This window comes from Haplochromis burtoni, unplaced genomic scaffold (assembly GCF_018398535.1).
Source record: "Haplochromis burtoni strain Fernald_Lab_line unplaced genomic scaffold, NCSU_Asbu1 Contig_30, whole genome shotgun sequence".
Lineage (NCBI taxonomy): Eukaryota > Metazoa > Chordata > Actinopteri > Cichliformes > Cichlidae > Haplochromis > Haplochromis burtoni.
Window position 1 is genome coordinate 1744367 of NW_024582391.1, and position 26386 is coordinate 1770752.

Genomic DNA, 26386 nt, shown 5'->3' on the forward strand with positions numbered 1-26386 from the left:
ACACACACACACACACACACACACACACACACACACACACACACACACACACACACACACACAGAGCCATATAAATCAAAACGAAACAAAACAACAACAAAAAACCCAGACCTTTTTGTCTAGTTGACATTTGCCTGCTGACGTTTAATGTCAGCATCGGAAATCCCTTCGTGCCTCCTTTTGTTTAGATGTTTGCTCGTGTGCTACCCGTGCTGCTTGCACCCCCAGAGGAATTAATTTACTCTCCCAGCATGTTCGCATTGCATCTTTAATTACCACGGTCAGGGTGTGTTTTGACATGCTTTCAGTAGCAGTAGCGGGAGCTCTCAATAGCTTTCAATAAATATGTAATTGCAGGAAGGAGAAAAGGTTAAATGGTAATAGAGGAAAAATGGGGCAATGCGGCTACGACTGCTGCTTATTTCCACCCATCTCCTCCTGCCCCTCCTCCTCTCCAGGGATGTCAATAACTATATTCAGACAGAGACAATATATTTTATCAAAGAAGGTGCTTCAACCTTGACTAAACTCTGGGCTCATCGATAACAAGTTTGTTTGTAGACACCAAGTTCTTCTCTACAAAGCCTCCTTCATCCTTAAGCATGTCTTAGAGGATAGTGGATCTGTTCGCATTTTGTTTTGTTGTCATGTTTTTTTACCTCTTTGCTTTTGAACCTCGTGGCCTTTAAGTGTAGAGAAAAGAAATGCTGAAACAGAGAGAAAAGTTCACCACAAACTCCAGACGCAGTAGCAGGCTCTGATCAGTGACTAGGTGCAGGTGGAAGAAAAAAAAGCCTTGACAGCTCTGGGAGTTTGAGTCAGTCATTTCAAGGCAAGAGATTAAAGGCTGGAAGTCAGATGAATTAGTGCCCCCTATGCGTTTGGAGGTAGAAAGGCTTTATGAATTATTTGTGAGCGCTTGTGTCTTCACAACTTTTTCTGATTGTTTCGTATTAGAGATGAAAGGAAGTGGAGAAAGTTTGTGTCTTCGATAAAGAAACTAAGAAATGGAGTAAGAGAATGAGATGAGAAGAAGAGTTTAAAGGTTAAGAGGTCGATTGCACATTTTAAAAAACCTAAAGCGGCAGTGTTAAATGCATTTTGAAGACACATCTACACTACACGCAGCCCACACATAGCACAGTAGATGTTATTTATTGTAGCCATTTATCTCCCGGCGTGCGGCCCCGTTTGTGCTTATAGCTGCGAGCAGTGCTTTGCCTTCATAGTGGATATTGTAATCCTGGCTTCTGCTTTGTATTTATTCATTTATTTCGTCCTATAACAACGAGCTAAATGTCATACTTCATTGTGCAACAAGCAACGGCAGCAGTCTAAAAACGAGGCACTGCCTAAAGACGTCCGTCCACGCCCTGTCACCTGTGGCGGAGCTCGCTCATGTGTCGCATGTGTGTCGTTTCGAGCAAACACGGCAAAGTAAAGCAGAGGAGTATAATCTGCAACATTTTATTATTAAATAAGGAGTTGGGAGGACCTTTAGCACGGGCCGTCTGTGTTTAGTGACAAATCACTGGTTTGAAACCAGCCTGCCTCTAGTTAAGTGAATTAGCCTGTTGCTATTGCTGCCGGAAAGTGATCCATGCACTAAATATATGTTAACTCTTTCCTGCATAAAGACATTTGACAACCTTTTTTGTGCCCTTGATGACGAGTATATCAATAAAAACACGAAGACCAGTAGAATAGTTCCTGGGCTTTTCCTAGAGTTTCCGAACTCACCGACTTCTGATGCGAACCTGCTCATTTTGTCCTATAAGCCTGAAATATATGACAGAAACCTCTCAGTTCAGAAAAGAGCTTCAAAGGTAACTCCTAGTACGCTTTCAAGGGGTAAAGTGTTAAACAATGCCACAAACTTGTGAGTCACACACAGTGCATTCAAGCACCATAATAACGGTGCTCGTTCCTGCTCTTACATCGTTGCGTGACCCTTCAACAGCAGCACATTTTTCCTTCCAAGATAGCAGCGCGGACTGCGGAGAACAAATGGGCTTGTGCAGCCTCTGTTGTAACACTGTCGACCACATAAGAGCAATTAAACAGTGCATTAAAAACCCCTCTTTATGATCATATCGCACTTGTCACTGATCCATTAGTGGCTATATCTGCCAAGCAATGAGAATCTTAATTGCACGATTAATTCTGGCCTCAGATTGATGTGACAGCCGAATTTATGGCTCATGTGAATACTGAGGACGCGCAGACAAATGTGTGACACTGCTGCTTACATTTATAGCAGACTAATAGCCCACCCCGGCGGCCTGGTTTCAAATTCTGCCTGCTATGTTTTTGACCACTGTGCTGTAATCGAGGCAGACAGAACTACTCCGTTTAAACATTGTGTTATATTAAACACAGGTCTCTGAAAACAATTGCATACATGAAGTGACAAAAGCACGGTTGCATTAAAATAGATGGATACGAGGTTCCGAATTGTTGTTTTTCTCTAAAAATCAAGCGGTCATCATCAATACTCGTTCAGAGTTGGCTTTTGTTGCAGTGCCTGCAGTACAGTAAGGTTACCACTCATGATTTGCCTGTGTTAAAGTTGGAAGGCAAGAACAGACGTATGAAGCTGTATTGATTTCCCTGCTGCAGAGATCCATTTACCGAGTCGGTAGAGGGAGAAATGAATTGATATCAGGCAAACAAAACACAACCCCCTGTCTTTGGAGGCAACTAAATTATACACAGATCTGCTCTGTCAGAGCCAAGCTCAATCCCTCCTCATTTATTTATACACTCCTCAACACAGAACGAACCTTTGTCATTTTTAACAGGTTACACGGGATGTTAAAGTGCGAGAACAGAACAGGAATCCTTCTGTCTTTGGCCACGGATGCATCTAAAATGTAATGGCGAATCAGCTGCTTGCATTTGGCAGAGATGGTCAGGATGAAATTGTTTTGATATTGTATGAAAAATGTTTCAACCTTCATCTCTGGCTCATGTCTTTCAGCACTTTAACAGAGCAGCTTTTAGATAAACCATTTGGCACATTCCACTGAAGCAGTGATAAACAGCTATGTGCTTATCTTAAGCTATGTGCTACCCACAGCCATGCCAAAACATGACAAACATCTTTGGAGCTAATATAATTAGATGTCTCTTAAAGTAATGTGTGTGTGTTTGTTTTTTTTAAAATTTCGAGTGACTGTAAGGGTGAAGTAATTCACTGAAACTTTTGATAATAAAGTGCCAGAGACAGAATCGTTCTTGCGCGGCTCTTCAGCAGCTTATTTATATCACAGCGGGTGACAGAGCAAGAGCTATTTTACCTAAGTGAAACTTGGCGAAGGACTCGAGATCATTAATCATTTCTTAGTGGACTTTGTAATTTAAGGTGTTGCAACCTTTTTTGCCGGTATTCACAATTTTGTAATGAATTCCCAGTCTCCCTTTATGATATGACTTCAAAACAGTCCCAGCTGCTAGAAGGTAAATGGACGTAATCCTGCAGATTGCTCTAATAATACCAATGTGTGGATCTCGGGTGAAGTCCGATTACAGGAACTGCTCAAAAGACCTTTGGATGGAGCATTTGGAATGCCACGGTTTGGGAGTGTGCAGTCAGAGTTCTTCAGAACAGTTTGGCAGCATCAGTTGCATCTCGGAGGTTGCTTTGGCTTTCACTTTATGCATAAAAATGTCTCTGACATGACAGACCACAGTGATTTTGGTGGATAAGGCCTCCAGCGTGTGTACCATGGCACTACAAACCTCATCAGGACACTTTCTCCGACTTTTCCCTCACTCTCTGATGTTTATCACATCACACTTTCCTCCTCTTCCTTCTTCTTCTTCTTCTCCTCTTCCCTTGTGTTTCTCTCATTAATCACCAACACCATCTCCCAGCGTAGTCCTTTGCCGTATTAATTTGCCTCCTATAGAAACGCTTTCCGATCAAAGTGCACAGTTTTGGAAGCATGCGCTGTCATAAATAAGGCTAATAATGCCAAGCATGGTTGAAGACAATGCCAGCCCGGTTAACAGTCTCTGAGTCGAGTCTCGTCGAAGCCACCTGTTTTCGTTTAACACTTTTGAGCAGCTGTTCCCATAATTATGCTTGCTGTCAGTGCAGAGAAGAGGGAGGGTGCACCACAGCATTGTGCTACGCCGATAAACAAGGTAGTTAAAGGCCACTTATGGCGACACAGTTACTCTCCCGAAGGGGATTCAGCGTCTGTTTCCAGAACGCATAATGAACTGAAGTGTGTGTGTGTGCAGTTGGACATAGCGAAGCGCTTTTTATCCACCATTAGCTTAAAATGAGAGACATCTGCTTCGTGATGTGCGTCTGCGCTTTGGTTCAACCGAAACGCCTTTGCAAACATTCCCGGCTGCCAGCTACACTTAGAAAGTAGCCTTTTATTTTTAATGTTCCATCTGATGAGATGAAATCGCTTCCCGAATCGCCTGCAGAAACACCTCCCGTCAAGTCAGGCCCTGCATATGAGTCTGTTTTTTCTCCCCCCTGTCTTTGGGTCGCTCACAGTGAGAGTCAGTCAGCACCCCTCACTGAGAGCCACTTGCCGTAATGCATTCGCCATGATGTAGATAGATCTGGCCTCAGATGCCCTCATGGAAACAGACTTTGTTAAGTCTGTTAATGAGCTTTCTCATTAGAAAACTCCCTAAAGGGGAATAGTCCCAGTGCATCAGCTCTGGGTCAAAATGTGCTGGATCGCTGAGTGAAGAACATATAACATCAGTTCGCAGACACTTACAACCTGTCACTGCCGGCTGTGCAGCTTCGTGCCTTTTGGTGTTGTGTAATAGCTCGCCTCTCCGCCCCTCGCCCAGCCTCCTCATTGTACCTGAATTTGTTTCCTCGACTTTGAGATATTTAATATTCAGCCTCTTTGTCTGTAAATGTTGCAAGGAGAAACAGCGCCAGAAGAAATTTGTGTTACAATACTTATCACTCGTGCACCACTTTTGCAATTACACCCATGGCTGATTTCTTTTAGCCCTTTTAAATTCATTTCCATTGACCTTTATGTCACCAAATTGGGCCAAGTGTGGAAAGAAGTTTCCAGGAGTGTTAATTGTTTTAGGCAGTGATGTGCAGAGAATCAGAGTTATGTGTGAACAGAAGTGATTGTAATTCATTTGCTCTCTGCCTTTTGCATCTCTCTCTGGTTTCTCTGCCACGCACTTGCACGCAACCGACAAATGCTCCTTGTTAGCATGTGACAAGTTAAGCAAGGTAGAAACAAAACAAAAAGGCCTAATAGGCAGGCTGGAGCTCCTTTGCTGGCAAATGCTTTCCTTTCTGTGCCCACTTTTATTCACCTATTTGTGAACTTGGTGAAAAGCTGCCTCTAAAGCACTTCCCTGCTGGTAATGAACTGCTGCTAGCTCATCAAAGTGTTAATTAATAAAGGATTTAATGGTATAATAGGCTGTCGCTCCATGGCTGAGTCAGAGGGGACCTTACAAAAAAACAAAAAAATCTGCATGGGCTCCTTTTGTGATGAATTGGTCAAGTGGCTGGTCACTTGAGCTGTTGAGCTAAGGGGATAATGATAACAATTTTATTACAGCCACTCCTCTTTGCATATTTTCTGCTAGGCTTGCATGATTACAGCCAAAATGATTATCACTGGAATTAATTGGTTCCGTACTGAGGTCACAATTATTTTTCCTGCGTATTCTCTGATTTTTAGTGATGAAAACATTTCAAGTGCACTTTCATATGAACACGACACTGCAAATCTTTGCATCAAAATAAAATTGGTAGTGCTTATTCACTTAAATGTAGTCCATCTCTTAGAAGGGAAAAGAAAGTATCGTAACAAAACCCAACAAAAAACTAAATCAACTTTGCACTACTTTCACTTTTACCTTGTGCTAATTAATCTTTATAAATGAATCTTTGCAGACTAATAATATAAAGTCTCTCACTCTATTCATTCTCCCTGCATGATGGATGTTAATAAAATTCATAGCAGAGTACCTGACAGCTCTGAGATCCATCTCTGCTTCCCCTGTTGTGTTTTGCATACAGTGCAGTTACTGCCAGTTTAGTAAAATATAATATTTGTTCAGTAAGCTGAACATTTTCCTGGAATATTTGCTAAACAGTTTTAAGTGGTCAAATGGAATGTGATTGGTTGGTGATTTCAGTGAGCACCTGTTGCATACATTCATTGCAGAAGCTAAATCAGCGGTTACTGGTTCAGACTAATCCAGGAGCTGTGTAGTGCAGGAAACAGCTGTGATTGGCACATACAGGTTCTGAATTGGGGAGCACTCGAGTTACTTTTGCTTTGAGGTGTAAAGGTAGATAAACAGCCAAGTGACAGTCTATACTCACGCACTTGAATTGGAAGCAGTAAAAAACACCCAGTAAATTCAGTCTGGAACATAGTGACATCTAGTGGTGAGATTTTCCACGCTGCACCTTTAAATACTGGAGCATGCGTTTTCATTTGATTATGCTCGTTTAATTGTGGAATCCAAAAATCGAGTTAGAGATAAAAATCTGATTAATTGCGCTGTCCTATTTTCTGCCTATTTTCTATTAATAATAATAATAAACAGGCCCGGACTGATTTAAACTTTAATTTGTTTCAGAAGGCTGAGATAATTTTTTAATAAGCTGATGATACAAAACATATTTATCAAGTAAAGCTGCATATACACCTTTTTTGGTTGCATGTGCCTCTCAGCGTTGTCACAGATTTGCGGGGAGAGCCACTTTTTTCCACAAAAATTAGGCAGCTCCTGAGCTGATGCCGAGAGTTTGCTAAGCTATTTAGAAACTGAAGAGATGAGAGCAACACAGTAAGAGCCGCCTCTGCACCTAAGAGACTATATCCATCTCTAGGCAAAGATTAATGCATGACATATGACAGATTCATCACTTTTATGTATGTAACATTGTTCTGATTAAATGCGCTGGCACATATAATATACACTCCAGGCTGTGCTAAATTGCATCACATGTATACAGTTAACAGTAAATCTTGAAGTTCAGTCATTTAAGCCCAATCAGTGGTCCAACCACACCGGGCTCCTGGGATAGCCACGGTGTGTCTGTAGTTGCTAAAATATCAGTAATATCTTAAACGAACCTTTATTTGTCACATGTACTGTATATTAAGCAAGTGAAACTGTTTCCACATATTCCTGCATGTTCAGGGTCAGAGGATTGGGGTCAGCCATGGAGCAGATATGCTGGTGTGGACAGGATTAAGGGCTCAGCTTGACTGTGCCACAATTCCCCATCTTTTGCTCAGTAACCCAGAATCTTGACTGTTGAGGCGCAACTTCCCCACAGAGTTAAGAGTACACTGTAGCACATTTGTTTGGGTTTTACTTTTCAAATTGAACAAATATGAAGGTGATCTTATTGCTCAAAGAACAGAAAACTAACAGGAAACAACAGTAACCCCAAAAAGGTGGTGTTGGTTGTGGCATGCTCAAGGCCATACATCTTTACACTGGAGAATAGTTTGTTGCCGGTGATTTATTTTCTTTTTGTTGTTCAGAAGAGAGCATAATTTTTTACCTTTTATAGAGGAAAAAAAAACAACGATGGGAGAAAACAGATGTGTTATGCATATAACTTTTTTCCTGGTGCTTTTTTAAGTTTAGTTAAGCACGTAACCTTTTCCCTGTCTTTACATCATTTCACTGATTGTCAGTACCTTTGTGCTCTCTGTCCCAGGTGCATCCACGGGGCTGTGCTTGGAACAATGAGCTGACTTTCTTTTTTCTCTTGTTCGGAGATAGCTGAATCCAGCTCTGCCTGAGTTGAATCGGTGCAACAAGGCCTGTCAAGCAGCCTGACAAACTCATTCTTGGCTAGCGGCGCTTGTTCCTGTCTGATGAAAATGTTACACTGCTCTCTCATTCTCTGCCTCGGCCCTCTATTCCCGGAACACAGCTCTGAGTGGGTGGTTATTCTGTCATCATTTTGGAAGACGGGCGTGCACACACACACGCGCATGCACTCACGTACAAAGACTCGGAGACTGTCCATCCAAAGTAATTTTTTCAACCAGTATATTGCCATCGTCAGTCGCTGGGCTTAAAAGCCTCAGAGAGGATATAACTCAAAGCCACAAGATGTTTTATCAATTTATTTTGATAAAACATTGTGATTAGAGTAAAAGTTAAACCACGGCAGTGACGCACAAGACCACACATTCACAAATGGGCAGGGATAGCTCAGTAGGTAGAGTGGTGGCCCCATGATCGGAAGGTTGGGGGTTCAAATCCACTGAACGGTTACCCTGAGCAAGGTACCGTCCCGCCACACTGCTCCCCGGGCCCAGTGGCTTCCCACTGCTTCACTGAGTGAATGGGTTACATGCAGAGAAGAATTTCCCCACGGGGATCAATAAAGTATACATTATTATTACTGTTGTATGTCTGTGCCGTATTTTGCAAACCAACTGATCTCAGCTCACACACTGAGGTAAAGCAACTCCACTACAGCAGCTGTCAAAGATTATAGAAATTCCAAAATGATGTCGTTGCAAGCTCTATACAAGAATGGTTGTTTAAACAGCGTCGATGGCTTATATTTACCCCTGCCCTGGATAACAAATTGTTTTTCAACGGCACACTTTTTCTTTTCCTTTCCCCTATCCGCTTCATTCAGCAGTCTGAGGGAAAGCAAAAGGTCATTTCCTGGCAGCAACCGGTGATTTCTGTAATAGAACCTGCATTTGAAAACCAGGTGTTGAAACGTGGCGCGATTAAATGGATTCCAGTGGTCTGAATTTACCAAGGGTCCAGTCCAGAGACAAAGCCCAGTTGGTGAATTGTACAGACAGGTGTACTGCCGTTTTAAAAGTTGGAAAAGAGAGAGAAAAAACAAAAGCTCAGAGAAAGAAAAGGAGGCAGATAGGAGGGCCGTCTGGAGAATAGGGGCTCCGTCAGATTGTGTTGAAAAGAGCTTTCACCTGAACGCACCGCTGCATCCTAATAACTCTTCAGCCGCTGGAAAAAAAAACACCTTGTGCTCTACCTTTCCCCTCTTTCCTCTGTTTCACTCTTTTATCCGAGCAGCTGTGAAGGGCACCTGGCTGCTATCCACCTGGCTGTTTGTGTGCACGGTTGATGTGAGTCTATGCAAAGAGAGGTCTTGCGGTTGGTCTTCGGGGTTGATTGCTCTAGTCTTGTTAATGTAGATTTGGGTGCTGTGGCAATAACAGCCCATGCACAGTTGAATCTGAGCAATGGCAGTATCACAGTGTGCTCTCGAGTTTCTCGTGGAACAGTTTCATCATGCTTGATTCTTGCTAACGCTTAATCTGCTGTGTTTACAGTAATGTGAGGAGAAGGTGAACTGCTGTTAATGTAACCAGGTGACAAGAGTCTAACACTTGCGAGCGACTATGGACCGAAACCTCAGGCGTCAGCATGCGAGGTTAGCTACAGGATGCTGGCTACAGCTATAGAATAAGTGGCAGGGCCTGAGCAACTAAATGGACATTATTTTAGCCTGTCCTTAAATCTTTATCAGATTTTCCACAAGTTAAAAGCGAGAATCTTTCAGCTTCTTGATGCCTTTGTTTTCTCCACGCAATTAGCTTTCCATCCCCCCCATTTGTTTCCCTGAAAGTGAAAAATAAAATACACAAATGCTATCCCTTTCATTATTATTTATTTCTTTTACAGATGCTCTTTGTTAGACATCAATGATGCCAGAAAGCTGTCAGAAAATCGACCAGAGTGGCTGGTTGAAGGTTGATGGACTATTTTCCGGCTGAATTGATTTTGCTGGCTGATAGAAACTCATCGCTACCCTCTCACACCTTTCCTGCAGTTGAAATGAACCATTTCTCATTAACCATGCATGAAGAGTATTGCAGTACTGGACCTGCAATAAAAACTCTTGCTTCTGTAATTTTGAAAAAAGAAGAAAAAAAGGGCCCAGGAGGATCAGGTCCTTAACGTGTGACAAATTATCTTTCAAAGAGATGTTGTTCAAAGGAAGCCGCTGTTGTTTGAGCATCAAATTGCTACCTGGCGCTTTCAAAGTTCTCTGCTGTCCCCTACACGGAGCTCATGGCGGTGGAAAGGCATTGGCAGCACTCATCTAGACAGTACAGCCAATTGACGATGACGGCACTGAGATATGTGACATGCTTACCATCCATTCACTTTCTTCTGCTCCGCTCATCTTACCCCCTTTATCTTGTCTAGTCCCTGCTTTCCATTTTCCTGTCATTCATGAACCTGGTTCTTTTTTTTCTTTTGCTATTCCCTTTTATCCTTTTTTTAAAAAAAAAAAACCTATGTGGATAGCTGATAGTGACACTGCAGTGAGTCGCAACAACAGTTTACCAACTTTAGAAAATAAGTTGAGTCATCACAACCCAAAGAGATTTATTGCTTACTGTGCCAGTGACAGAACCACGACAAATATTCAGTTTTTTTAACTCTTTCCTGCTGAATGCTGACAGAAGTCAAAGAAATCTCACCCTCTGTCTTCAATCTTTTCTTTTTTTAACATTAGCAAGAGAAAGATGACATCGTGTTAACCCCTGACGGTACACAAGAGTTCATGACCTTTGAGATCCCTCTGAATGACTCGGGTTCAGCAGGCTTGGGGGTCAGCGTCAAAGGAAACCGGTCCAAGGAGAACCACGAAGACTTGGGCATCTTCGTCAAATCCATTATTAATGGAGGTGCTGCTAGCAAGGCAAGTAACGACTCCCTCACTCGGGCATTTCCTTGATGGATTTCATTCATGGGTTTTCATGGGTTGCAACATACAGGTGTGTGCAAAGACAGTGTGACCTTCAAGTTGTAGCAGAAGGTGCGAGTGGCATAAAATTCTTTTCTCGGGGGAGAAATACTTGGCAATATTTTGTTATTTGTTTGAAAAATGAGAATTTGATTAGTGTTTATTAGCACTAGTGCCATGCAGTGGTTTTACTTTTTCCCTGTCTCCCTCCCTGAGCCTGGTTTTTGCTGGAGGTTTCTTCCTGTTAAAAGGGAGTTTTTCCTTTCCACCGTCGCCAGGTGCTTGCTCATATAAAAGTCATATAATTCCTGGGGTTTTCCCTGTATTTGTATTGTACTGTATTTTGTTGTAAATAAAACTGAATTGGAATTTGCATTATTTACAAATCAAAATATGACAAAATGAATTCTGAAAAAATCTTCTTACACTTGTATTTTTGGGGGGATATGTGAAAAGGGTACATGCTAACCATGGAAACGCCGCCTCAGGAGCAGCTTCTGTTTTACTTTATGAACCGCATTGCACTTTCTTATGATGGTTCTTGTCTGCAGGATGGCCGTCTGCATGTTAACGACCAGCTTATAGCAGTCAATGGGGAGTCGCTGCTTGAGAAGACAAATCAGGAGGCCATGGAAACACTGCGCAAATCAATGTCTGTAGAGGGTAACAAGCGAGGGATGATCCAGCTCATCGTGGCCCGGCGGGTAGCCATGAGCAGTGAGGTAACCCAGCAGTCAGGGAAGAGTCACGCTGATGTGACTAATTGGCACCACAAGGAGTCCGATTTAATTGGTCTCCCTTTGTTATGTTTTTTTAAATCAGGTATCATTATTAGTGCTCTAATCATGACCTACCATAACATTAAGATGGACTGTATAACACGATATAATTTTTTCTACAATCATATCCCTGTTTTGAGTCGGTAAGGTGGAATAAGACACTGGAATGAAGATGAGGGATAGCTACATATCAACTTGGCTGATAGATGATATTGATTTTCCTCTACCTTTCCAGTGCTGCTAATCTAAGCCCCGTAGATTTTGGGAAATTTGAGATAGCTAGAGAAGGACCTTTATGACGCGACCACACCACCATGCAAATCTTCAAACATTCCCATTTCCTGTGTGAGATATAGTGATAGCGTCTCCCATTTTCCCCATTCTCTGCGTGATTTTTTTCTTTGCTCACGGTGGGCCTTGATATGATATCTAAGAAGTACTTCACCGAGTTGTGATTGACAGCTCTGCAGAATAACACTGTAGGATTGGGAGATAAAGGAATATGGATATTTGTCACGAAGCAACAGTCAAGAATATTAAAGTGCTGGGATTTCACCTTTGTGAAATGTCCATTGTGATGCAAAACTTAACCTGGCCTACCTTTTTTTTTTTTTTTCATCAACAAAACTGTCATTCACATAGTGTGGTGAAAGGGGGGAAATGCAATGCGTGGTGTGACTGTATCCCAGCGTAGTGGAATGATGTGTGAATGCATTCGCAGCCTCGTGCACGCTCACTCGCCCTGCAGCCAGAGGTTGTAGATCAGGTTTGATTAGTGTTGCTGTGACTCTAATTGGAGCCTCTGTCCTGTGGCTGTGTGTCAGTTTGGAGTCTCACGCTGAGGCTCCCCTCCCCTTCCCCTGTCCTTCACCCTCTCTGGTAACCCCTCATCTGCTAAGCATTCTCTAGCAGCCCCTCCTACCTCGTGCAGTTGTTTTCCTTTCGTTTCCATGTTCAGTTTTCACCTCCCTTGCTCCAGCCTGTGGTTCTCCATAGTCTTAACAGGTGGAAATTTTTAGACATTTCAGGGAAAACTGCAGCTGAATTCATCTGAATGACGCCGCATTTGTTTTACTGCAGCGTTACAGTTCATGCCACTGTCCAATATACACAACCTGCTCTTTGCCTGGCTTTATTTCTCCTCACCACCACACCCCCCATTTGCCGCCCCTCCTTCTCCCCGTTCTTTCTCCACCCTGCCTTCTGACCGAGACAGAGAGAGGACACATGTCCCTCCTGGGAAACCTCAGCCCCAAGGTTCAGTGAGTTCTATCGCTTCGGTCCAGTCACTCTCCTGTCGTCTTTAATCTCTCACCAGCAGGCAGACAGGTAGATAGACTGACAGTAAGCAGACAGCTGGGCTACTGTCATTAGAAATGGCTATATGTGTGTGTGTGTGTGTATGTGTGTGTTTACACTTTTTATTATTAAACTAGCACTCTGTAGGCAGAAAGATGAAAAATGCTATTTGTACATTAATCTATTTAGAGAGAAGTTACGTTTGTATATCACTCGGTATTTATTTCAAACATTAGTTGCTATGAGACAACACGGTGATAGCATTGCAAAGAAGCAAAGAGTGTCTGAAAACTAAACCAGAAGGAGATATAATGGTACATTTTAGATTCCATCTATCAAAGTCCCATTACTGGCAACCATACGCTGCAGTGTTTTCTGGGAGCTTCATGGTTTGAATAGATGCCTTAAAGCCACTGGAGGGTTATTTTAATGTACTCTGAGTGGAGAAAAGATAAGCTTGTAAAGTGTAAGAATTTCAACCTCAAGTGAGAGAAGCGCAAGTTAAATGTTGACTCAGGCTCCCAGCTGCAGCCTGGTCCCCCCCTATGTTCAGCCGTATCGGCCCAGCAGATATGCGGGGAGCCCGCGCCAGTTTGCCACTGTCACCCAGCCCGAATGGGAGTGAGCACTGGAGGCCACCGTTGAAATGAATCAGATCCATCACTGTCTGCAGGGGAGAGGAGCTGAACAGCGCAGCCTAATGCATCAGAGTGGTGGTTGAGGCAGCGGGGGGCTTCAGTGGGTGCACTATATCCAGGCCACCCCAGTCTGCGAAAATTGCATTGATTTCATCACCACTTTGCTTTGTCCACTGGCCTGAAGTGAGGGAAGTTTTTGGTAAAACACAGCAGTGGCTTAAGCTTGTTTGGATTGCTGCTTGGGGGGCCAAAAAAACTACACCAGACACATTTTCCTTCATGTAATGTAGCCAAAAATCTTTTAACTGATGAGGACCCAAAGATGAAGCACCTTAATGGAAATATGAAACACAGTGTGGCAGTTGCAGATCTAAAACATGCACACAATTAAATTGCCCAAGGTCTTCCTGAAATCCTTTTTTTCTTGTGGCAGGGCTTGGAGCTTGTTCCATGTAGAAAAAGATTCTTTCAAAGACAAAGACGAGTGTTTCAGCAGCCGGGTTCATGCTGCTGATGGCCCATGATTAATGCCATGTCTGAGGAGAACCTGGTCTATTCTTACCGCCATTAAAGCAGCAGCGATGAGTAGCCTGTGCCTTGGGTTAAATTAGATCCCCCCCCAACCTTGGAATAGAGGAAAAAAAACCTTCAGCATGATTAAGGTCATATTCATGTCTAACAAAGCAGGGGGCTGCTCTGTGTGGGTGCTATTTTTAATGTAGCACAAACCCGGAAGGTCTCCATTTGCCTGATTCAAAATATGACAAGTGTCGACACTTTACTGCAACCATCCAAGTTTTAAAGCACCAATCTCAATTTGCCCGGGAACACTCAGTCAGCCAGGTCACAGAACAGCAGTGACTCAACAAAGCAGGGAGTCGGACGTAAAAAAGGTCGACGTTAGAAGAGTTGATGAAAGTTTTCAGAATGGCGTGTCTTGGAAGTGAATCCTAATGCCAGCAGATAATGAATTTAACAAGCGACCAGACAGAAGAGACAGGTAGGAAGAAAGTGTGTTATTTAAAATATAGTCACTGCAGTACACACACAAACACATGCGCCTCCAAACACACAGACACGCAGACACTATGCACCGCCACTCTGAACCAGAACAATTAATCCTTCTGTTCTGGCTTCACAGATAGCCTCTGTTTGAAAAACCACCATTCTGCCCCAGATAGTCAAGCAGTAAGATTGGTCACAGCCAATATGTTTGAAACATTGTAATTGCATCTCTGCTTCAGACTGTTTAATTTCTCTTTCTATATCTGAGTTCTGTTAATATATCGTCACATGTGTTTAAGCAATTAAATTTTCGAAAAGTCATTTCAGTTCCATTATTTTTATTCAGCCACTCTTGCCGAGTGTTCTCTGTCTTTAAGCGCGCAGACTGATGCCCGAGTGGCAAACCTCAGTCTCGTGCGCTAATTTCTTTTCCCGCGATCACTGTTTGCTCTCTTTCTTTGACTGAGCGATTTCAACTTTCTGTCAGTCTGATTCAAACCCTGTCCCGTTGTCTCATTACGACCCGCCATCGCCACGTTTGTCTGACGCACAATCAAGCGTGCGCTTTTTAAATTAGTTGTTCACCATAGAAAAGTTAATGATATCACAATTATAGACTAGATAGGAGAAACCTGCAATTACAGTTTTCTATTTGCATGGAGGTTATTTCCCTGACGAAAATGAGGAAAGCCGAGCGTTGTTCAGCACGAATGTAGAAATTTGGAGTAGACTTAGTTGAGAAGTGTGCCTCATACATAGAACAAATGGAAATAGAAATAAATGGAGTATGAAAAGTCCCATATGTAGCTATCACACAGCTAACATACAGACCTACCATAGTTGGTTTGTGTGTGATATTGAATGTCATGTTAAGTTCCTCAGTTTATCAGTGGGGCGATCGTGGCTCAAGAGTTGGGCGTTCGCCTTGTAATCGGAAGGTTGCCGGTTCGAGCCCCGGCTCGGACAGTCTCGGTCGTTGTGTCCTTGGGCAAGACACTTCACCTGTTGCCTACTGGTGGTGGTCAGAGGGCCCGGTGGCGCCAGTGTCCGGCAGCCTCGCCTCTGTCAGTGCGCCCCAGGGTGGCTGTGGCTACAATGTAGCTTGCCATCACCAGTGTGTGACTGGGTGGATGTGTAAAGCGCTATATAAATACAGGCCATTTACCATCAGCTGCCCTCCTCTTGAAAGAAACTGATTAATATGGGAGCATGCAAAAAAGACCTCTGTTTGTTATTAAACGCAGTCAGAATTCCTTTACATAAAAAGGTTTATTAGAAAAGTCCAATCTTAACTAATGTGTGGTAATGCCAGTGAATCAATCAGGCCCCATCTTATCTTAAAGACCTCATAGTACCATATCACCGCAGTAGAGCTCTTATCCCTCAGACTGCTGGTTTACTTGGGGTTGCTATGATATTAAAAGTAGAATGGGAGGCAGAGCCTTCAGCTTTCAGGCTCCCATATTGGATTCAGGAGACAGACATCCTCTCTGCTTGTAAGATTAGACTTAAAACTTTTATTTTTAATAAAGCTTAGAGTTAGGGCTGGATCAGGAATCCTCCCTTAGTTACGCTGCAAAAGATCTAAGGTGCTGGGGACTTCCCATGATGCAATGAATGCTTCTTCTTCTTCACTTAAGTCTTGACAGTACACTCTGTGTTTATAGGCCACTCTGCATTTAATCATTAGTTATTGTTAACCTCTGGCTCTCTTCCATAGTGTGTCTTCATTCCTTTCTCCCTGACTGAGCCTGGTTCTGCCAGAGGCTTCTTCCTGTTAAAAGGGTTTTTTCCTTCCCACTGTCCCCAAGGTGGTTGCTCATAGGTTCTTGTCTGATGGTTGGGGTTTTCTATGTATATGTTGTTTTTTTACTTTACAAAATAAAGTGCCTTGAGGTAACTGTTGTTGTAGTTTAGTGCTATATAATGTCCAACATGCACAAACTCAAATATTGTGTTTAAGAAAGTTAACTTAGAGGTAAATGTCTGTTTCTGTGTGTTCCAACAGCCTTTGCACATCATGATATTTCTAAGATATTTATCACACAGGTGTCTAAAAGCTGACAGGCTGATGATAAGCATGCATGCGGTTTGGTTTAGTTTCACTGATTTGTAATTCATCACATGACATATTATGCCTCTCTGTGCATTTGTGATGTTATTTATGACTGAGATCTCCTGCAGACATGGGCTTTTTTTTTTTTTTTTTTGACAGACTGGCAGTCGCGTTGTTTTGTTTTTTTCCACCAATCCTTCATGACAGGTCTATGACAATTTGCTGGTAAAGCGCTGCATTAATCAGGGCAACAAAAACATTCTTCTACAAGATACTTCACCACAAAATCATTTGTGCCTTTGTTTTCTATGTTTGTCGGGTAAGACTTTGCTCATTCTTTGCATCTACAGGCTGAGTTGAAAATCAGAATGTGCTATTTTTACATTGTGGAGCTCGATCACAGAATTCAGGAGACATAATAAAAATATTTCTAGCTGTCTTTAGTGCCTTTCTGTCAACACTGCATAGATATAAATATAAAGGTTTATGTAAAGCATTCCCTATATTTTGACCTCTTGATACACTTTACAGTCTTGCACCTCTGGTTGCGTATATACCGTGTGGGACAATCGCTGCAGTGTCTGGCCGAGTGCATTTAGGTACCTGAGAAATGCTTTTCTGGTTTCCCGTGTTCCCCGTTTCTTGAGCCATTAACATTTCACCTCGTATACAGCAACGTTCTGTTTTTGCTGTTCCTCGACAAATGAACCATGAGTAATCCCAACATTTACTACACTGACATCCTGACATGCATGACAGCTAATCAACATCAGCGCTTAAATGGAAGAAATGTGGCAGGTTTTATAGCAGAATGATGCGTAATGATGAAAGGGCAATGCGAGGAGTGTGGGGAGGGGTGGGAGGGTGGGTGGGGGTTTTCCACCAGACGTGATTAATACAAAACTTTCAACCACCATATTAAACGTGCTATATTAAACAGAGCAGGCATGTGTTATTTTTTTTTTTCCAGATATTCTATTATGTTTAGAAATGTAATAAAATGGAAATGGCATGGGTGAAATGGGAACGTTGTTGTAGAAACGGAGCTGAGGCGTGACTAAAACGCTAAAATTTGGCTTCGTCAGTCCAAACAACATTCTCCCGGGTGCACTGTGACTTGTCAACATTCATTTAGACAAACTTCTCTTGGGTTTTTTCTTTATGTTTCTTTTTTACATCATGAGTGCTCATCATGAGTTGTCCTCTGTTGGCATACTTGCATATTATGCAACCATTACATACTAATCTTGGAAGTCAGATTGTGTTTGTGCTCTATTGATCAGCACTTCTGTTCAAATAGGGCCCAGGTTTAGCCTTGCAGCTACGCCTACAGAGGTCGCTTAGATTCTTTGACCTCTCACATGCTAATAATGTTGGTAGTTTAAGGGCACGTTATTAGGCTGCTTGTATTCTTGTAAAAGATCTTTATTATTTGCATGAATTTGGATCTTTTCACAACTTCTTTTATTCAGTTGTATCCAAAGAAGGGAAGCACGCATGGCTAATACACAAAAGAGGCAGTATATTCAGCCATTGTCTGTTTTACGCACATTGGTTTGAATCCAATTAATACAATTTTCTCATGAAAGGGTTCTGCTGAGCAACAGCAAGAATGACCTCACCTCTTCATAAATTGGTTTGTTTGCTATGACTCTTGTCTTTATTTGGAGAATGTGGCCAGAGACAGTAATGGGCTAGCTAAAAACACTGTTTTATTATTGATAAGAGATAGAAGACGGCACAGAAGTGAGATGAATGTGGCGCAGACTTTACTTCATGCTTTCACCTTAACATTGTTGCGTCATAAGGACTCATAGCCATAGTAACTCAATTAAATCTGTGAAGAGACTACATATAACAGCTGATTCTGTAAGTGAAAGAGCACCAAAACAATGTCCTCAGCATGCCAATAGGCCTGTTTGTAATCCATTCCAATAGTACTGCTGTTAGTCACTAAGAGACGGTTTATGCAAAGAGACAAGGGGGAAGGAAGTGGCTGGTCCTAACAAAAGACGCTCAGTCGGATGAGAGAAGGGCTGATCGATAGAGCCTTGAGAGAGCTATCAATCAGAGCCCCAGCCTAGTAAATTATGGTTTTATTAGTATTGAGCTGACCACTGCTGGGAGAGACCTTAAGACAATGAGATTCTGGCCCCGCAAAAGAGGCAGGAGTAAGGGAGGGAAATTTGTGTTGACCAACCCTCTGGCCACTCGTATGGACTGATTGAATTCAAGTTAGATAGTGACATGTAGGAACTAGAGCTCACCTGTTGTCATAGCAAATGGGAGTGATTCATGGGAAGGGATAAAGTGAGGGCACAGAGCAGTGCACTCTGGGAGATGGAGTTTGCAATGACACAGTGACTAAATTGAGAAAAGCGGATCACAGAGCAGCAGAAATGCAATTCCAGCGCTGCCGGGCCCTCATTCCCAGCCTGCTCTCTAAGGACTAACTCATTTAGGAGCGGCAGGGGAAACTCAATAGGACCAATTGAGAGAATAATATATTGAATCTAGCGGTTGAGTGGGCTGCTTGGGCATGGCTGAGGACTGTGGAGGTGAAGTGTGTGCTCAGTTTCTGAAAACTCAAGTATTGTTGAGCAACATATGTAACTGTATGCAAATACAAATACACAGATGTACGCCTTTCACTTCACAGCATAGTGCTCGGGTATGAGTTATGTATGAGATTCTTGAACTGCTATTGAACTTGACAAATGTGCAGACCGGTTGTGACCCGCAAGTATAAATCCTGTTGAATAAAAGAAAAGTCAATGGAAGCCTATTTGCTTGGTATGAGTAATCATGTGGTTTTCAGCGTAGAGCTACAAAAAAGTTATTAATGTGTGTGAGGAGAATGTTAAGTGTAAATACAGTATGTAAAAGCTTTGATCATTTAAAAAAACAACGAATGTTTCTGTTGGACTGCTAGTGAGCTAGAGATCTTTAGTTTCAGGCGAGGCTGCCGGACACTGGCGCCACCGGGCCCTCTGACCACCACCAGTAGGCAACGGGTGAAGTGTCTTGCCCAAGGACACAAAGACCGAGACTGTTCAAGTCGGGGCTCGAACCAGCAACCTTCCGATTACAAGGCGAACTTCCAACTCTTGAGCCACGATCACCTTCTTCACCAAGATGTTAGCAGCAGATGATTTAAGTTGTGGGGTGGGCCCACCATAGACTAGTTTGTCATGGAGAATTGGCGAATTTATAGGCCAGGTCAACACCTTACACTCGTTGTCAAACCCTTTTTGTTTTGTGACGGCGTGCAATATCCTGCTGAAAGAGGCCACAGCTGTTAGGGAATATTGTTTGTATGAAAAGGTGTACACAGTCTGCGTAGGTAAGTGGTACGTGTCAAAGTAACATCCAAATAAATAGTAGGACCTAAGGTTTCCCAGAAGAATATTGCCCAAAACATCACAGAACATCACATTGCCTCCACTGCCTTTCCAAGTAAGCATCACACACACCTGAGTTTGCACGCGATATAAAAGAAAGCATGATTTATCATATCAGGCCCCCAATTTCTATTGTTCCATGATCCAGATCTTGTGACCTTTGTTGGCACTTTCAGCGGTAGACAGGGCCCAGCATGGGCACCCATACGGAACAAATTGCAATGCATTGTGTATTCTGACACCTTTCAATCAGAAAAATTGTGTTCAGGCTAATTGTTAAATTTAAGTCTCTGAACACTTGTTGCCTGTACTTTAAGTAGTATAAACACAATGCTAAAAACCTCCATGTACCAACCTGCAATTTATATTTTCATCACCAGACACACTGACAGCTTATTATGACACAATTTTATTTATTTTATTGCTAATTTGCTGGTTCACTGAAGGACCATTCTGACACGTCCTAACACGGTAAACATTAATGTAAACAATCCAGTTAATTAACGCTGTTTTATTTATTGTTTCCTAACCATTCCAGTGAGCCATCACAGCACCAGGGCCTTGGCCTCTGCCGATCTAATTAATGTTAATAATTACACCTGTGTTTACCCTCCAATGACTGCATGACAAAACAGCTAATGTGAAAAGGGCCTATTTGTTTTTCAAGTACAAAACTACTTTGTTTTACTATGAAACTTTTGCTGTAACTGCTTTCATACAGCATTTAAGTGGACAGCACTCGCAGGCACTGCACAACTTCCATACATGCTTGAAATATATGTAACAGAAAACCACGGCATGTATTCTCCTGTATTCTTGCTGCATCCAGTGTGAGAGGAAAGAGCTTTAAAGTCTCACAGTATTTGAGTGCAGCCTGTAGGTGGAGTTTGTGGTGATAGATGGTTCGCTAGGCAACAAGACAAGACCTTTATTATGTTGCAGTTGGAGACAGAGCAGTGGCTTAACAGTTAAACCTGAGCAGGTGTTATTCTCACATACCTCACTGCTGTGCTGGTTTTCTATCTGTGTCATACTTTGGTGAAATTGAAGTTTTGCTAAGAAGTCCTAAAAGACTTGCGAGTCCACTTTGGGAGGCACAGGCATTAGGTTAAGGCTCTAGGTGGATGTGAGAAGCTAATGAAAGTGGGGTATATCTAGCCAGCAGAGAGGTGAGTTGTGCCTGGGGCAGGATGCAGCAGCTTAAGAATTGTAATTACAGCATTATGGTGGAGGTTGACTGGATTAGGGCCCTGGCAACAGGCTGAGACCAGGATAGAAGGCCAGGAAATGGCCATGGACTAGACATTATTAGCCTTGGTTGACAGCTTAAGACCATGCCTGTCAACACACTGCTTCTTCTCCCTTACTGAGTACTCAAGGTCAGGGAGATGCTGATGTGCAGGCAAAAAAAAACAACATTTGTGCACAAGTCTGCACTTCCCACAGATGTATTTAGAACACACAGACACACACACACAAGCAGATATGCAAGTGCACTGCACATTAAAGCATTGCCTTGAACACACAAACGCACATGCATGTTTAGCGAGTCCAGCGGGAGGGGAGCAGCTCCCGATCTCAGTGTAAGTCGCAGAGCTCTGCCCTCTCCCTCTGTCAACACGATAATCCACTCTGAAAATGACTAGATTAAAACACATTAAAAACGTGATAATATGATGAGACCTGGTGGTAAGAAAGGACTAAACATCACTGAAAGACTTAAAGGAGCAAGCACACCTTTAGAAAAAACAAACCCCCCCCAAAAATTTAAATAAAGAAATCGGCGTCTTCGCCAAGTTGCCCAATTGATGTTAGAATAAATCGGCTTGCTGTGATATCACAAAGCAGTTTTCTTTCTCCATTTCATTATCAGAATGTTTCCAGAATTGCCCATCACAACAGGATATCTTGACAACTGAATATTAGTTGGTGGCAAACTGTGCATGAACGTGTCACAGCTTTTCGTAGAAACCTGCACCACTAAATATTCACAAGTGTGTTAGCAGAGGCAGCCGGGGCTAAAGCATTAGCATGCACAGAAGCGGATTTAATTAATACTGAATACACAAAGATTAAATTGCTGCAATTTTGACTTTGTGTTATGTTTATTCCAATGTCTGTTTGCCATAGAAGCCAGTAAATACATTTCACATAAACCAGTCCGGCTCTTAGAGATAGAGGGGACTTGGTATTCCTTCTGAGATCTATTCCACTCAGTGCCTTCTGTACATAGTTTTCATATCACTTTGGTCCTTAGCTGCTCTCTCTGTTCCAATCTTTCCACATATTTCCACCTACTTCTTACCCAAAACCTTCCATCTTAATTCTGTCAAGCTCATGACAAGTCTCTGGCTGATCTGAGACAGATTAAAAAGTGCAGAGTGGCTGAATAAAGGAGAGAAAAGCGAGTTAAATAAATCTTCATTTCAACAATTTGAACCTTATTGAGTCTGAATCATCTAGGGACGTGCTTTTTATTAAAAGGCTGGCAGTGGCCGCGGCTCTGATTGTAATTGCGTTGACCCAGCCCCCCCACCCCTGTTTCACGCGCACTCGTGCACGCTTCACTCCGACATCTTCTCTTATCAACACGCTGTCCTGATAAAGTCTTGTGCTTTCAACCTCATTAAACCTCTCATTTATATTAAACAGCCGATAAGTCCTTCTACCCCGGTATGCATCTCCCAGGACGCACAGCTCCCGCAAGGATGTGATTTTTACTGCACCCACAATTCACCAGGGCCGCAGCTCCCACACCCAATAATTCTCCCTTTTTTTTTTTTGTAAAACCTGTCATTTGTTCACAAAAGCCTCAGCAGCACATCCTCTTCTTTTCTCTCCCCCTCGTCTCCATCCTGCTCCTCTGTCTCCCTGCTGCTCTTGTTGTTACATTTTTACTCCCCTTTTTCTTGGCCGGGAGCCAGCAGAGTGTTGTGAGACATCAATATTAGCTGGGGCCTCTTGGTTTAAAGCGTGCTTTAGAGTATAGAGTTGAGCCACGCTGGACTGTCTAGCTGCAAGGGAGCTATCTGTAATAGGTCCTGTACAGAGAGTTCTTTTCCAGTGGATTCCCCTGGCTGCCCACAAGCTGCTATAAAGAACTGTGAGAAATTAGGTTAATACCCAGGTTTTATTTTCTTCTATCTGCTTTTTATTTTTCCCTATCTACTCCCAAACTCTTGGTTTGGTTGTTTCTATCCAAAATACCACGTTTGACAGGCTGTTGGCTCTTGAATACTCAAGAATATCTGTGTACACTGGTCCCAGACGAGCCACTAACCATGTTCAGCTGTCAAGACTGACATACACTGACTGTGAGTGGGCTCAATAACCACCAGTGCAGCACATTGACCATGTGGCAAATGTCACTGGTCCATTTACTAGGGCTCATTGTTAGAGAGAGCTATCTATTGGCCTATGGGAAATCCATTGAGCTTTATCCAGCTCTGACTACTGCACGACCCGTTTCACACTGCTGAAGCAGAAAATACCGAGATGTAACCTGAGATTGATACTGAAGCACCGGTTCTATGTTTTTGGTGTATTGGTGGCACAGCACTGGGATCCATTCTACTGACCCATTTTTATGTGAACACCATGTGTGTATCACCTTGTAATCCTATATTCACAAACTGAAATAGAAGGAATAATACTTACACTTTACATTCTTCTATAGTTAAAAAAATGACCTACAGCTTTATTGAAATGTATTGTTTAAAGCACAAGTTGTTCCTTTCTGACTGTTTTTATGTAATGAAATATCTTTCTATGATAAATGTGAGCGGAGATCTTAGCATTAATATCAAGTAAAAAATGTTAGTGCTTATCAGAGTTTGCTAATGACAAAATACCTGCAGAAGTATTACATAGCTACATAGCACTTTGTGTTTCCTGCTAATCCTAGTTAGCTAGTTAGCGAACACTGATATGCTAAAACCAATGTTGCTTTTCTTAAAAGTTATTCAGTAGAGTATTTATTTACTTGATGGAAAAAGTACTTTGTTAAATCACTTGTTATATTACTTTGGCGTTACTCTGTAAAATGACTTGAAACATGTTGTCATGTAATATAAACCATATGCTATAGTTCCACATGCAAACACAAAATTCTGGATTCTGGGCTAGCTTAGCGTTAGCATGCTGTCGGTGCAGATGATCGCAAAGTGCTGAAGTTGTGTTAGCTGAATGTAGCATAAGTGCGCAGGAGGAATTTTTTTTTCCTTTCTATTAGTGGTGTACAGATAACCGAAGAACCTTTGTAACTCAAGTAATGACATAATTGTAACTACTATGATGATAATTACTCAGTTTAGTACAGTAACATGTTACATTACAGTTAAGTGTTACTTTGAATGTGTTACACCCAAAACTGGTTAAAACTAAGATGGTGATTGGTAGCTCCTTCTTTATCACATCTTAGCATTGCAGCATTTGATTGTTCACGCTTGTTAGCATGTTGTCCTGTATTTGATGAGAAAAAGCAACAACAACAAAAAAAAATACTAATTTGACTCAGTTTCTTTTTTCAGTTTATGAATACTGTAAATACAATACATGATCCAAAAAAGTCACAGATTTAGAATGTATTTGAAACCTAAATCTGCACGTTACTAGTTTAGATTAGGCAGTGTGATTGTTTGTCTGTCTGATGAGTTGTAAGCAAGTCTTTTCTCCCCGGTCCATGTAGGAAGTCCCTGGCAGCCCTTCATTTTTGGAGCATCCTCTTAACTCTATTCTGGAGAGCCATGAACGACGGATCTCCGACTCTCTCTATGAAACCACAGAGGGCCCAGACAGCGTCTCCACTCCACGAGCTAATACGATCGGACGCATTGGTGAGTGTAACATGTCAACACTTTTATTTCATTTTCCCTTTCTTCACCTTTATGTCTCTTTCACCTTCTGCTAGATAGAAATTACTCCACAAATTGGATTTATTTTTTGGCCAAGCTCTCCTGATTTACCCTGATAGGAACTCGGGTTGAGTTGTTAACCTCATGTACACTGAATGTATTTTCTGACATGCCCAGATCAATTTTAACATTAGCCAAAGCACCTCTGAAATGCATCGCCTTCACACCCTCACCCCCCACATCACATTCCAAGGTGTGCTGTTTCACTCTTTAAACCTCCCAGGGATTAATGTCAGACTCAATCCTCCCCACCTTCACTTCGCTCCTGACTGGTTTCACTTGGGTCAATTTCCATTCTGCCCAGATGACATCATCAGGCTGAGATCTCGGCTCTTCAGATGTATTAGAATTGGCAATTCAATCCTCGAGTAATCACTGCTGTCATCTCAGTATCAGCAGACCTTTCTCATATGCGTGTGTGCAGAAGCTGAAGGTGACTGCATCAGTGTGGGGAGGGCGTTATTCTGGGAAATGATGAAGTTTAGGCAAATGTATCTACAGCATTTTTCATCCTTCATTCCTTTTTACACCTCTTTTTCACTCTCACCTTCCTTAACTCGCTTTTCCCTCACATCATCTTCTTTATCCATATTATGCTTCTTGCCCTTTTGTCTCCTCCTTGCCCAATCAACTGTCTCCTCATGATCTCTTTGTCTTTAGTCTTTCTCCTTTGTCACCTATCACCCCGTCATCCTTCTGTACACTCTGCAAAGTGAATTTGTAATCTATCACTGATCTACTCTTTCTTCCTTTCTGCCCTTCTCTCAGTCATTCTCCTGTTTCTTTTCTATAACCTCCCCACCATCCCCACCCCAAGAGTGGTGCCACACTGCCACTGATCATAGAAGATCAGAGACTGTGTCAGAAGCATCTGATGGTTAATTAAGCTTTCAGATCAATAGGGCTTGCCCCTGACACTCTCGCTCCCTCTGTCTCCTCTTCTTTCTTTTTTTCCACTCTTTCATCATGCTTTTCTCCTCCAGCCCCAATCAGATGTTTTCAAATTGGTTGGGTTTTTCTCTTACTTTGACTTATTTATTCCACTGGCTTTTCCAGTGCAGGTTTTTCAGAACACTGCTCTGATCATGAGAAGCAAAACTGTGGGGGCACTGATGGAAATGTTTTGTGTTTTTTTTTTGGGCGATTGAAACCTCAAGGGTGTGTAGCTCTCATCTCATTCTGAAGAGTGGGAGTCAAATGAGCCAGGTGGAAAAGTTTTCGAGGTGGGGGCGGAGTAGGTGCTAAAGCAGTAAGTTATCACAGCTAAAGCTCAGCTGAGTCTCAGATCTTTGACTCGGCTTGTCTCTCTGCAAGAATATGCCATTTCCTTTTCTTCTGTGTCTTCGGGCTGCCTCTGAGTCACGTCCTCGTTAACCCACGTCTACTTTCTCTGACATGTCTTCATCTTTTAAACTGACAAAATTCTGTTATTTAAGTCTACTGCGCAGTAACATTTATTCCTATTTATTTTTGCAACACAACACAGCTGCTGTGAAAAGACATGTAGCTCCGAAGAAGTGCTACAATAAATATGGTACTCCATTCAAATCAATTTAATTTTATTTA

At 42.3% G+C, this 26386-nt stretch overlaps 1 protein-coding gene across 2 annotated transcripts in view; it reads left to right on the plus strand.

Moving 5' to 3' along the window:
• Positions 1-26386, plus strand: part of LOC102299546 (partitioning defective 3 homolog) — a 308415-nt gene that overhangs the window by 142056 nt on the left and 139973 nt on the right. For both annotated transcript variants that reach the window (XM_042219256.1, XM_042219257.1), the window contains exons 12-14: positions 10499-10684; positions 11281-11451; positions 24595-24742. In XM_042219256.1, coding sequence (XP_042075190.1) covers positions 10499-10684; positions 11281-11451; positions 24595-24742 — 505 coding nt within the window. The remainder of the gene's footprint in view (positions 1-10498; positions 10685-11280; positions 11452-24594; positions 24743-26386) is intronic.